This window comes from Monoraphidium neglectum (assembly GCF_000611645.1).
Source record: "Monoraphidium neglectum strain SAG 48.87 unplaced genomic scaffold scaffold00116, whole genome shotgun sequence".
Taxonomy (NCBI): Eukaryota; Viridiplantae; Chlorophyta; class Chlorophyceae; order Sphaeropleales; family Selenastraceae; genus Monoraphidium; species Monoraphidium neglectum.
Genome location: NW_014013512.1, coordinates 1 through 10,635, shown reverse-complemented (window position 1 = coordinate 10,635; position 10,635 = coordinate 1). Strand labels below are relative to the sequence as shown.

At 62.8% G+C, this 10,635-nt stretch overlaps 4 protein-coding genes across 4 annotated transcripts in view; 2 read left to right on the top strand and 2 right to left on the bottom strand.

Annotated features, from left to right (window-relative positions):
* The window catches only part of MNEG_1207 (protein geranylgeranyltransferase typeII), a gene marked incomplete at both ends in the record, with an annotated part of 7,832 nt that extends 5,583 nt beyond the window's left edge, over positions 1 to 2,249 (bottom strand). Inside the window, 6 exons of the mRNA XM_014050307.1 lie at positions 81 to 224; positions 493 to 749; positions 929 to 1,120; positions 1,389 to 1,443; positions 1,760 to 1,972; positions 2,154 to 2,249. Of these exons, the coding sequence (XP_013905761.1) occupies positions 81 to 224; positions 493 to 749; positions 929 to 1,120; positions 1,389 to 1,443; positions 1,760 to 1,972; positions 2,154 to 2,249 (957 nt within the window). The remainder of the gene's footprint in view (positions 1 to 80; positions 225 to 492; positions 750 to 928; positions 1,121 to 1,388; positions 1,444 to 1,759; positions 1,973 to 2,153) is intronic.
* Positions 2,250 to 2,657: 408 nt separating this feature from the next.
* On the top strand, positions 2,658 to 4,367 carry MNEG_1206 (hypothetical protein; the record flags this gene model as incomplete). Its single annotated transcript, XM_014050306.1, has 2 exons — positions 2,658 to 3,908; positions 4,158 to 4,367. 2 exons carry the CDS (start codon positions 2,658 to 2,660, stop codon positions 4,365 to 4,367), a joined length of 1,461 nt encoding a protein of 486 aa, XP_013905760.1.
* Positions 4,368 to 4,636: 269 nt separating this feature from the next.
* On the top strand, positions 4,637 to 8,335 carry MNEG_1205 (putative Protein RFT1 like protein; the record flags this gene model as incomplete). Its single annotated transcript, XM_014050305.1, has 11 exons — positions 4,637 to 4,727; positions 4,895 to 4,974; positions 5,232 to 5,312; positions 5,523 to 5,682; positions 5,855 to 6,096; positions 6,268 to 6,351; positions 6,591 to 6,751; positions 7,021 to 7,176; positions 7,345 to 7,415; positions 7,628 to 7,814; positions 7,999 to 8,335. 11 exons carry the CDS (start codon positions 4,637 to 4,639, stop codon positions 8,333 to 8,335), a joined length of 1,650 nt encoding a protein of 549 aa, XP_013905759.1.
* A 633-nt stretch (positions 8,336 to 8,968) lies between these two features.
* MNEG_1204 (hypothetical protein) lies at positions 8,969 to 10,309 on the bottom strand (the record flags this gene model as incomplete). Its single annotated transcript, XM_014050304.1, has 4 exons — positions 8,969 to 9,247; positions 9,507 to 9,592; positions 9,906 to 9,996; positions 10,217 to 10,309. The coding sequence occupies 4 exons, from the start codon at positions 10,307 to 10,309 to the stop codon at positions 8,969 to 8,971; spliced, it is 549 nt and encodes a 182-aa protein (XP_013905758.1).
* Positions 10,310 to 10,635: the final 326 nt, after the last annotated feature.

Sequence of the window (10,635 nt, the reverse complement as noted above, 5' to 3'; positions counted from 1 at the left end):
GCCCCCGCCGCCGCCACCGCGCCGCCGCCAGGCCCAGCCGCCGCCCCGCCCCCCCGCCGCCGCTGCTTGAGCCTCTCTACGACGTCCACCGGCAGCGCGTAGGTCGGGTCTATTGGGGCCAGCCCTTCGTGGCCCATGAGGGCCAGGCCGGCGATGCCGAAGAAAGTGTGGTACACGTCTGCCATGTCGTCAGCGCGGTCACTGATGCCGCCGTCCTCCTCGTCCTGTAGCACGCAATATGGTGTGACGAGTGCGGGCGCATCTGGGGGCCGACTACGCGGGTGAAAGTGCCGTGAGGAGGCATCCCCCCTCACGATCCAGTGCTGCACGGCAGATCACGCCGCCATGCTGCTGTCCGTCCTCCTATGACGCCCCTTGGCAGCTGTCGCCTTCGACCAGCTTGGTGATGATCAGTTCCTACAGCTGACCGCTCAAACGATCCGTAGCGAGGCCCTCACCAGCCAGACACACCCTCCAGGCCCCAGGCCTCACCTGGCACCACAGGATGAACCGCGTGAGCTCTCCCTGGTCGATCCAGCCGAGCCGCCCCAGGATGGCCAAGCAGCTGAGGCACCACCACGAGTAGCAGACATCCTGCAGCTTCTCGGGCCGCCCGTTCAGGCCGCCGCCGCGCGTCTGGCGCTCGGCCAGCCACCAGCTCACGAGGTCGGTGTCGCAGCGGTCGAGGGCGCCGGCCAGGGAGAGGGCGCCGATGCAGGTGAAGACCTGGCCGGCGTGGGACTCGTTGCCTGGTAAGAAGAAGAGGAAAGTTTGAGCGGATTCACAGAACTCGTGCCAAACATGAGGGCAGGCGCGTGCCCATTGGCCGCCGCAGCGGCAAAGTGGGTTCGTGTCTGCTGCTCAGCCGCGTCAGGGCAGCACAGCACTCTGACCCACATTGTGGCGTTTGCTCGACCCTGCCGCTCACCTGGCGTGCAGCCAAAGCCGCCGTCAAAGTTTTTGCAGGCCAGAACAAAGTCCACCGCGTTCCCCAAGTTGACCGCCTCCGTCCGCCCCATGATGCTGCAAGTCAGGAGCGCAGCGTATGAGAAGCGCGTATCCACCTCGCCCCACTCGTCACCCACAAAGGAGCCGTCTGCCTGCTGCAAGCCCGCCACATCTGGTGATGGGGCATGTGAGTTGAATTTCAGTGTGTGAGGCGGTTGAGTTGGGTTTCTGTGTCGGATTTGAAAAACACAATGTATCATGTGCACCGACGGCCTGACGTTGGGAGCCCTGTGGTTGCCCGCACATACCATGTGCCCGCCATGCTTCCAAGCCCTGGGTTTTCCCTGCCACGAGTGCATTGCCAGCTGGGGCCGTCAAATGACCGGCACGCTTGTCGGCATGTAAGCTGGGGCAACCCCTTTCAAGACCGCCCCCCTCACATGCGGCCACCTCGTCAGCGTTGATGAGGTCCAGCTTGTCCAGCAGGGCTAGAATCTGCATGCCGTTGGGTGTACATGTGGGTGCGCTGCATCAGCACATGCAAGCTTGTCGGCATAGCTCGGGGGCAGGCGCAGCGGATGAGGGAGATTGGGGGAGGGGTAAACGCAGGCATGAGTTTGCATGCCTGCGCATATGCGTGTGGGTGCGCAAATTCTTGAACTGACGCCAAATCGGGCTTGCAGACACGGTGAATCTCAGACAGGTGCCTCCAGGGGCTTGCAGACACGGTGAATCTCACACCCATCAACTGCCCCGGCAGCTGTTTGGCCCTGCGCCGCTTCATACGAGGCCCCCACAACCCCAGCGTTACCTGCACCGCGCTCAATGTATACAGCAGGTGTGCGTCGTTCCGCGGGCTGGCACCGAAACCGCCGCCCTGCTTCTGGCAGGTGAGCACCCACTGGGCGACCGCGTCTGTATCCATCTCCTCCAGGCGCCCAAGCAGCGCCATGGCAGTCAGCCCCCAGTACATGCCGCTCATCCAGAAGTGCTCAGTGGCAACTGCCTCGATGCGGTCTGACGACTGCGCGCGCCAGTCCCAACGGGAAAGGAGCTCGTGGGTGTATTATGCAGAGGGGTGGGGCATGCGAAACAGTGTGTGCCGTGTTACCTGGACACCCCCTGCCAGTGCCCTGGCAGGTCAGCGCATCCAGCGTGCCGTTTCTGCAGCAACAGGCTGCTTGAGCAGCAACATGAGGCCGTACCTCCCAAATCCGCGCAAACCCCTTGATGTAGGCCGCATGCTTGTCGACCAGCAGCTCGGCGCGCGGGCCCAGGTCCAGCGGGGTGAGCGCATTCATGCTCCCGGCGGCGATCGGCACGACGCAGGCTTGCAGCGCTGGATGCTGACAGGTTCTAAAGAGGTTCTTCTCATACAGTAAAGCTGGCTCCTGCACAGGACCTACTCGATGATCACCGAGATCAGCTACAGGTGTGACTGTGCAGTATGAAACTATGTGATGCTACTTTGCATATGAGCAATCGTCACTTCACAATTTTACAAGCGCGACCTCGTTGTCGACGCTGCCCACATCACCAGGCACCTGTGTGCGAGCTACGTCACTCCAGGCCGCTTTCTCCCACAATACTTTATCACTGGCAGTCAATCTACAACTCTGCCTGCATGCGCTGCTCAGCGGCTAGCTAGCTAGCTGTGGCACTGACACCCGCAGCAGTGAGGTGCCGCACGTGCTGCTTGTGCCGCGCTCATGGCGGCGGCAGCGGCGCCGCAGCAGCAACAGCAGCAGCCACCGCAACAGAACATGGATGATGATGCCTGGGGCCCTGCGGACGATGCCCATGCGGGCTCAGCGCGCGCTGCAGGCAGCGCAGGGCGGGCCAGCCCCGGCAGCGGAGTGCGGGACCCTAGGGACCCCAGCCAAAGCAACTGCCCCGCCCCACGTGCAAGCGTTCAAGAGGTATTGCGCCTGAAGCCCCTGCTGGACCTGAGACTGTCACCCGCTGCCGCGGCCAGCAGCAGCGGCAGCACAGCTTCGGGCATGGCCCGACGCGCAGAGCGCAGCTGCGTCCCGTCGCTCCAATCGCTCGCACTCGGCGTCGTCGCGCGCCACGTATCGGAGCTTGCCGCGGCCCTCAGCCCCGACGGCTGCGGCTGGTTGCCAGCAGAGGCCAAGGCGTCGCTGCTGGCTGCGGCGCGGCGGCGGCGGGAGCTGTCGGACTCGGTGCTGCTCGCGCTCGCCGACCCAGCACACACGAGCCTGGACGTGAGCGGCAGCCGCGTCGGCGGCGCCGCGCTGCTGCGCGCCGCGGAGCGCATGCCGCTGCTGCGGGCGCTCGATGTCACCGGCTGTGAGCGCGTGTCAGCGGGGTGCCTGCGGAAGCTGCCGGCCGCAGCGCCGCGGCTGGCGCTCCTGCGCCTTGGCGGCGGTGGCGCCGCTGGCGAGGCTGCGGCTAAGGCGCTGCCGAAAGTTGTGCCAGCGATAGCTCCAGAGGTGGCCGGGGAGGAGGAGGGCTTTGCCGGAGGCCGCGGGCAACCAGGGGTCAGCCACGCCAATCGAGCAGCACAGCCATTGGCGGCGCTCGCGATCGCACCCACATCAACAGCAGGGCATTTTGAGTCTAAAGCGGGGGCAGCAGTCGTCGCAGCAGCGGATAGCTGGGAGGATCTCGCAGGCTCTGGCGACAATGGCGGCAGCGGCAGCGGCGACGGCGGCGGCGCAAGTCTAGTCGGTGGCACCCCTTCCAGAACAGCAGCGGTCCCACCCTCTCTGGTGGCAAGCAGCAGCGGCAACGGGCGGTTATGGGAGCTGCGGGTGGTGGTGTGGCCAGACTGCCCCAGGCAAACACGGGAGGCTTTGCAGTTGCTTTGCCCGCGGGTCGTGCTCAACCCGCCAACGCTCAGGCCCGGCGCTCTGCTTGGGGACCTGCCGCGGGAGCTGGACCCTGGAATCCCGCTGGATGCGGCTGCGTTCGACGTGGTGGGGCCGGCCGCTCTCGAGGTGCGTAGCTTGCTGACTGACAGGTGCAATGGCGGCAACTGCAACCTGGGGTGTCGGTCAACCCCGTTTGGTGGCGGGCAACACAGCCGCTTTTGCTCTGCTGTCCTAGCCTGGTGTGTGCCGTGCAAAAGCAGTGTTGTGCAGCGCTTTGGCATGATGTTGTGCATCATGCGCCTCACAGCACGAGGCCCCCAACAGACGGAATGCTGAATTCCCGCACTGTTTCAACGTGCATCGCCCCATCATCAGGACATCAATGCCGCCGATGAAGCGCGCCGTGCCGAGCAGTCCGGCCCCAGCGTGGCTGATCGTTTCCGTCAGGCCTACATCGACCGTGAAGAGCGGCGGCGCCAACGCGTGGCGAGGCTTGCCTGGCTGGAGCAGCGGCGCGCTTCACGCGATAAGTTTCGCAGCAGCGGCGGCGCGAGGGCGCTCAGCGGCTGGCTAGACGCGCTGTAACCACACTTCATTCAACGAGCGTCGTGATGTCAACCTGTTCATCATGCAGTGCGACAGGCCTTGGCGATGTCACACCGGATGTCAGTATGGGTGCAGCCCTCAAATGAATCTGATCAAAGCCCATACGTGTATATACTAACAGACATGTAACATATAGCTCTTGTAATTGTATGTTGGAGGACAGTGTTCACTGTCAGGCTAGTGAGATCACTACTTGCTGCATGTGCTAGAATAATAAGGCCACCTCCTGGACGGGAACCTGAGATACCATGGCTCCAGCTGGGGGTGCTGGCGGCAGCAGCGGCAAGGGCGGCGGCGACCACATCTCGGTTGTCGCGTCTGGCTTTCTGCGCCTGATGGGTGCGCAGCCCAAGCTGTGTGTACAGCAGGGGGTTATGTGTGATGCCCTTCACGTCAGTGATCTGATGTTCAGAAGGGTTTGGTGCCCTGTGAGTTATCCAGCCCTGGCAGCAGCTCAAGCAGCCACCAAAGTTGTGTCCGTCCTCGTTGACCGCCATACGCTGCAGCCTCGCAGCTGGCGGCGCGCGCCGTCACGTTTGGCATGAACCTGATGATCGCACGACACCTCTCGCCTGAGGCCTATGGGGTGGGCAAGCAACCTCGCACAGCGCGTACCGCACGGCGCTTGCTGCGTTGGCCACCTGCCCCATGCGTGCCATCAACCTGGCCTGCATGACAGCTGTGGCGCCATCACGCGCTGTCCATGACGCAGCATGGGGGCCTAGCCGCGAACTGCTGGAAAGCACCTGAAAGTCACCTTGAAACCCCCTGATGTCCTCATCCCTCGCCAAGTAGGAAAGCCTCCCAACCTCACGTTCTTACCATCATTCAAATCCGCCGCAGCTGTCGGCCGTCCAGTTCTACCTGATAACCACAACCATCCTGCTGCTCAGCCGCGAGGGCTTCCGCCGCGGCTGCATGCGCGTCAGAGACGCCAAGCCGGGGCAGGCAGGTTGCTCTTCAGGGCGTGGCGGTGCATGGCTCCCTATGGCTGCCCAAGCTGGTTTTGCCACGTTTTGTGAGCCTGAGCCTCAATTGCATCAGCCGCCAGCCCTTCTCACCGCCTCGCAAGTTTGGTGACTGCCCTGAGATTTCAGCAATGACCGGTTGTGTGCAAATGCATAATCCCCCCAGGTTGCTTCAGCGGCGGCCGTGTCAATCACTGACCGCGTGCTGGCTGTCTCTTGGCTCGCCATCCCTGTTGGCGCGGCCGTGGCAGCGGCCGTGACCGCGGGTGTGCTGTGGCGAAGCCCAGATGCGGACGATGCATACAAGCAGGCGGTCGTGTTGCATGGTGAGAAGCGCTGTCGGGCGGATTCAGGGCAGCTCCATGGACCTAACCTGGCTCCGGCGGGTTAGCGACCGTTGACCTGGTCAAGATCGGCTGTGGCAACAGACCAGCTCGTTTGTGCTGTTCGAAGCTTGCATATCCAGGCTGCATTCTGCTCCATCCATCATGCCGGCAGGCGTGGCGGCCGTGGTGGAGCTTCTGGCAGAGCCTTTCTACATTATAGCTTCCACCCAGCTGCGCTTCGGCCTCCGCGCGGGCATCGACACCGCGGCCATGATGCTGCGGGGCGCGGTGACGCTGGCGCTGCTGCTGCAGACGCGGATGTCGCCTGCAGCTGTGTTCTCTGCAGCGCAGCTCGCGTTTGCTGGGACCTATTTCTTGGGGTACCTGGCATTCGCAGCCGCCCTGTATACACAGGTGAGGGGAATCGGTGGTCTTGAATCAAGGAAGCTGGCAGCAGTGCAGCTGGGCTGACTTGGCGCTGCCTTGTATTGCGCACAGCCCGCGGTCACCAGACCCTCAGGGTTTTGAGGGCAGTGACGAGTCCCTCACATACTGCGCGCGCCCTGGCCGCTGCAACGCCTGCAGGGCCAGCTGCGGCCGCAGCTGCGGCGGTGGGATGGAGAGGACTGGCAGACCTTCTGGCTGTCGGGCGTGTTTGCTATCCAGTCGGTATGCCGGGCTTGGCGACTCGTTCTCAAACAACATCGGGCCCCCGTCCGCGGCGCTGCTTTCACGCCCCTGGGCAATCCATTCGTGCCGTCTCTTGTCACCCTCTCTCTATGGTCCACTCTTTGAGTACCTGTGCCCCCTTCAAGCGCCTGCAGTCACATGCGTGTGTGTATGCATGCCCGAATCACATGCGTGCCCTTGCGTGCGTGCGCACATGACAACGCTTGTGCACATCGCAGGCTGAGAAGCTCGTGCTGGCGGAGGGCAGCAAGCTGGCCCTGGTGGCGGTGGAGAGCGGCTACAACCAGGGGGTGTACGGCCTGGTGGCAAACCTGGGCAGCCTCGTCGTGCGGCTGCTGCTGCAGCCGTTTGAGGAGGTGGCCTTCACGGCGTTCTCCAGGTGCTGAGCGCGGAGCGCCAGGGCGGCCGGGGCATGGACGTGGGCGTCAGGTTCTGCCCTGTCGGGCTGAAGCGGATGCGCTTGCGCTGTTTTGGCGTCGGCCTAAATACACACCTTGCAATTGCACTCTGTTGTGGGCTCTTTCAATCCAAAACATTCTCACATGAGCTCTACAACTCCACAAGCGTGTAGCCAACCCATGCAGCAGCCTGAGTGCTGCCAGCTGACTCAGCATCCCACTGCTCCCACCACCCGCTGGCGCCGCGCAGGGCCGGCGCCGCAGCTGCATCCGACCCGTCGGAGCGCACGCGGCTGGGCGGCGTGCTGTCGCTGATGGTCCGGGGCGTAACACTGGTGGGGCTGCTGGCGGCCGCGTTTGGGCCCTGGTACGCCTACACGCTGCTGCGGCTGGTTTATGGCACCAGGTGCGAGAAATGAGCAAGATAACGCTGTATTTGGCTGCATATTGATGTCATATTGCAGTGGATCCTGCAGAAAAGAGACGCTACAAACATGCGCGGCATCTGGTCGTTGAGGACTCGTTACGGAGCTGGGACGATGGCGCTGCTAATCCGCCTTGCCGGCTCTCCCAGGTGGAGTGAGACCGAGGCGCCTGCAGTGCTGGCGTGGTATAGCGCGTACGTGCTGCTGCTCGCGGTCAACGGTGGGCGCGGGTGTGGTCAATCGCGGGACACGTGCTCACGTGACGCGCCTTTGCTCGCTGACGCTGCTGTGCACGCCTGCGCAATTGCACATGTTTGATGGCGCCCTGCACAGTTGATCACGCATGCCTTTTTGTACACAAGCGGTTCATTTGCGTACACGCACATACCAGCCTGCACAATCATTTGCACACGCATGCGTTCACATACACAGGGATCACCGAGTCGTTTGTCCATGCGGTGCTGGACTCCCGAGCCCTTAGTCAGGCCAACGCAGCCCTGCTGTTCCTGGGCGCAACCCACGTGGCCGCCAGCCTCGCGCTGGTGCGCGCAGCGGGGGCTGTGGGCCTGGTGGCCGCCGACAGCCTCAACATGGCGCTGCGTATTGCATACTCACTCTGGTGAGTGCTCGACGCCGCTTAAGGCTTCCATCGTGGTGCATTGTTGCGTCATGGTGCATTTCTTACACAACACTGTCTGTGTCTGGCTCCTGGCATACTGTTGATGCAGCCTCTTGTTCTTCGTTGTTGCATCGTTGCATCCTCACATCTAACGTGACTGAAACGACCATAAATCCATTGGCAGGTTGATACGGCACTACTTCCGTGGCGCCTCCGGCTTCTCACTGGGCCAGCTGCTGCCCAGCAGAGGCACGCTCGCCGCCTACGCCGCGGCGTCCGCAGCCGCGGCCGCCTCGGAGCGCGCGCTCCTCAGCGCCGGCCGCGGGCCATTCATGCAGCAGGCGGCAGCGCACGTTGCCGCGGGCGTCACGGCGGTGGGGGCGGTGGCGGCTTCGGCGTGGCGGTTTGAGCGGGGGACGGTGGCGCAGATAGCACAGCTGAGGCGCTCACGAGGATCGCCGCCCGCGGGGGGCGGCGACAGCAACAACGATCCACATGCACAGAAGCCCAAAAACCAGTAGTAACAATAGCATTACACCCAGCTGAAAGTTGCCAGTCACTAGGAATGATGTGGTTCCAGGCCAGGCACAGTTGGTGTGCCGTTGCTTTCTTGATTGTCATCATTCTTGGAACACTCTTGACGGTGATCAATGCGCCCCAGCAAGGGGGGGCCTGCTAGAAACAGCATTGCTGCGGATGGCAAGAGCAGCTGGGTGTTGCAGCCAGCGCGCTGACACCACAGGTACCAATGCGGCAACACCTGCCAGGAACGAGTGAGGCAAGAGGAGGGTTGCTGTCTGCAAAATCACGCCGGTGGTTGGCTCACTAGCCATAATCACCCTTCTTTAGTGAGCATGTCCATTTTTTTCCAATGAAGTTGAGGGCAAGAGAAGGGGTCTTCCATGGGGGATGCTTCGTTGACGCAAAGGGAGTCAGGAAGCAGTTTGTGAAGCCGGCTGAGCAGCACCGACAGTTGAATGTTTGCAGCAACAGGCACTGTGTGCGAACGCCCAGCTGTGCACGGGCACAACTGAACCAAATCAAGAGGAAGCCCATTGATCTTGGCCGTTTTGATAGCTGCGCTGGGCGATAAGGACTCCAGGGAGGAGGCATCCGCGTTTTGCCTGTCGACCCACATCAGCCTGTGGGCGCCATCACGCAAGCGCCACCACAGCCTGCGGCAGCTCGAGCCCCTCCTTTGCGGCCGCAGCCGCGGCGCTGCCCCGCGGGATGATGTCCACCAAAACCTCCTGCACCGCCATCCCGGCAGCATCAGCAGCGCTGGGGCTCTCAGAAGGCCCATCAACTGCCGCGGCGGCCGGCTCGGTGGCCGCGGGCGCCCTGCGTCCGGACGCGCGGCGCTCTTCAATCAGCGCCCAGGCAGCTTCGACGGGCTTGGGCTCGCCGGAGCCGCCCATGCTGGGGGGCAGGATCTGAGGGGCACGAATGCGGTTGTGGCAGAGCAGCAATCACGTGAGCTCAGGCGAGCTGCTGGGTGCTGGTCCCAAACCAATCTCTTGTGGGAGGTGGGTCATCAGGCATGGCAGCCAAGCAAATGCCCGTCCCTGGCAATGCACGCAGCCCTGGCAGCCTGCACTTGACTGCAGTGGGCTAGGGGTCTCCTTTTACTACAATAATCCATTGTTAACGCCCTGCACGCAGCTCAACAGCAGTTTGAATGGCACCCCTCACTTTGGGGTCAATCTGCTTCGCCAGGATGGCCGCCGCTGCTGCTGGGTCATCCGGCAAAAACATGATCTTGCTGCGCGTCACGGGGTCTGGGGTTTGGGGTTCATCAGGGGGGAACCACCAGATGCAGGGCGACAGTGTGGTCAGGCGATGCATTGGACTTTTTGTTCCGTACGGTGGTAGGTGCTGAGGCATGCACAATTGCAGGCGATTGCACATGCGTGTGCCCCGCCACCAAGGTGGCAGGCATCTGCAGTGCCGTTGAGTGGTGCAAGAACTGCATACATTGAGACCAGGTCTGACGGCCACACAGAAGCCGGTTTGTGTGCGTCTTCTTGCCAGCAGGCCTGAGCTCTCAAATTCCGCGGGCCGGCAGTGTGTGCCGTGTCAGCCCCTACTCACGGATGAAAGGGCTGACCAGTTTGTACAGCTGCTTCACCACCACGGCAGCATTGTGAATGTACAGCACCGACAGCCTCTCCACATAGTGCGCCTGTGCAAGTAGCGCAGGGCGGCAGGGATGCGTGGCGGCGAGGAGCATGCGATGAGCGACAGCCGTGCCGGGCGCACAAGCACTGCTCGTCTGGTCGCAAACTCTTGCCTTATGCAGACGGGCAGTTGCACCGCGCTGCAACACCGCGTCTGGACACCCCAAAACAGTCTTTGGTCGGCAGATTTGAGTATACTGAGACTCTTCCAGGCGCCGGCCCCACCCTGATCATGTCGAACATGGTCATGGCGGCCCCCACGTCAAAGTTCCTCCAGCGGTAGTTGCTGACGTCTGGCGGCAAGGGTTGAGGCGGCATTGCTCAGGAGGCGGTCTGATGGAGCGCCGCGATGGAATCCCGCTTGCTGGAAGTCAGTCTTTTCCGGCCAGCCTGCTCATGACCATCCTCCGCCAATGTCGGTGAGGGAGCCCTGCCTGCAGCACCGTTGCCAGGCATTATCAGCCAAGTGCTGGCGCATGCGAGTCATTCGAGCGCCGGCCGCCTACCCAGGATGTACACGACCTGGCCGTTGGGGTTGAGCACAGGGTCTGCCAGCTCAATGGCGGCGTCAGTCGTGTAGCAGAAGAACCGCTGCACCTCAGTCTGGTCGGGCCTGTTCGGGACGACAAGGCGCGGGCGGGGGG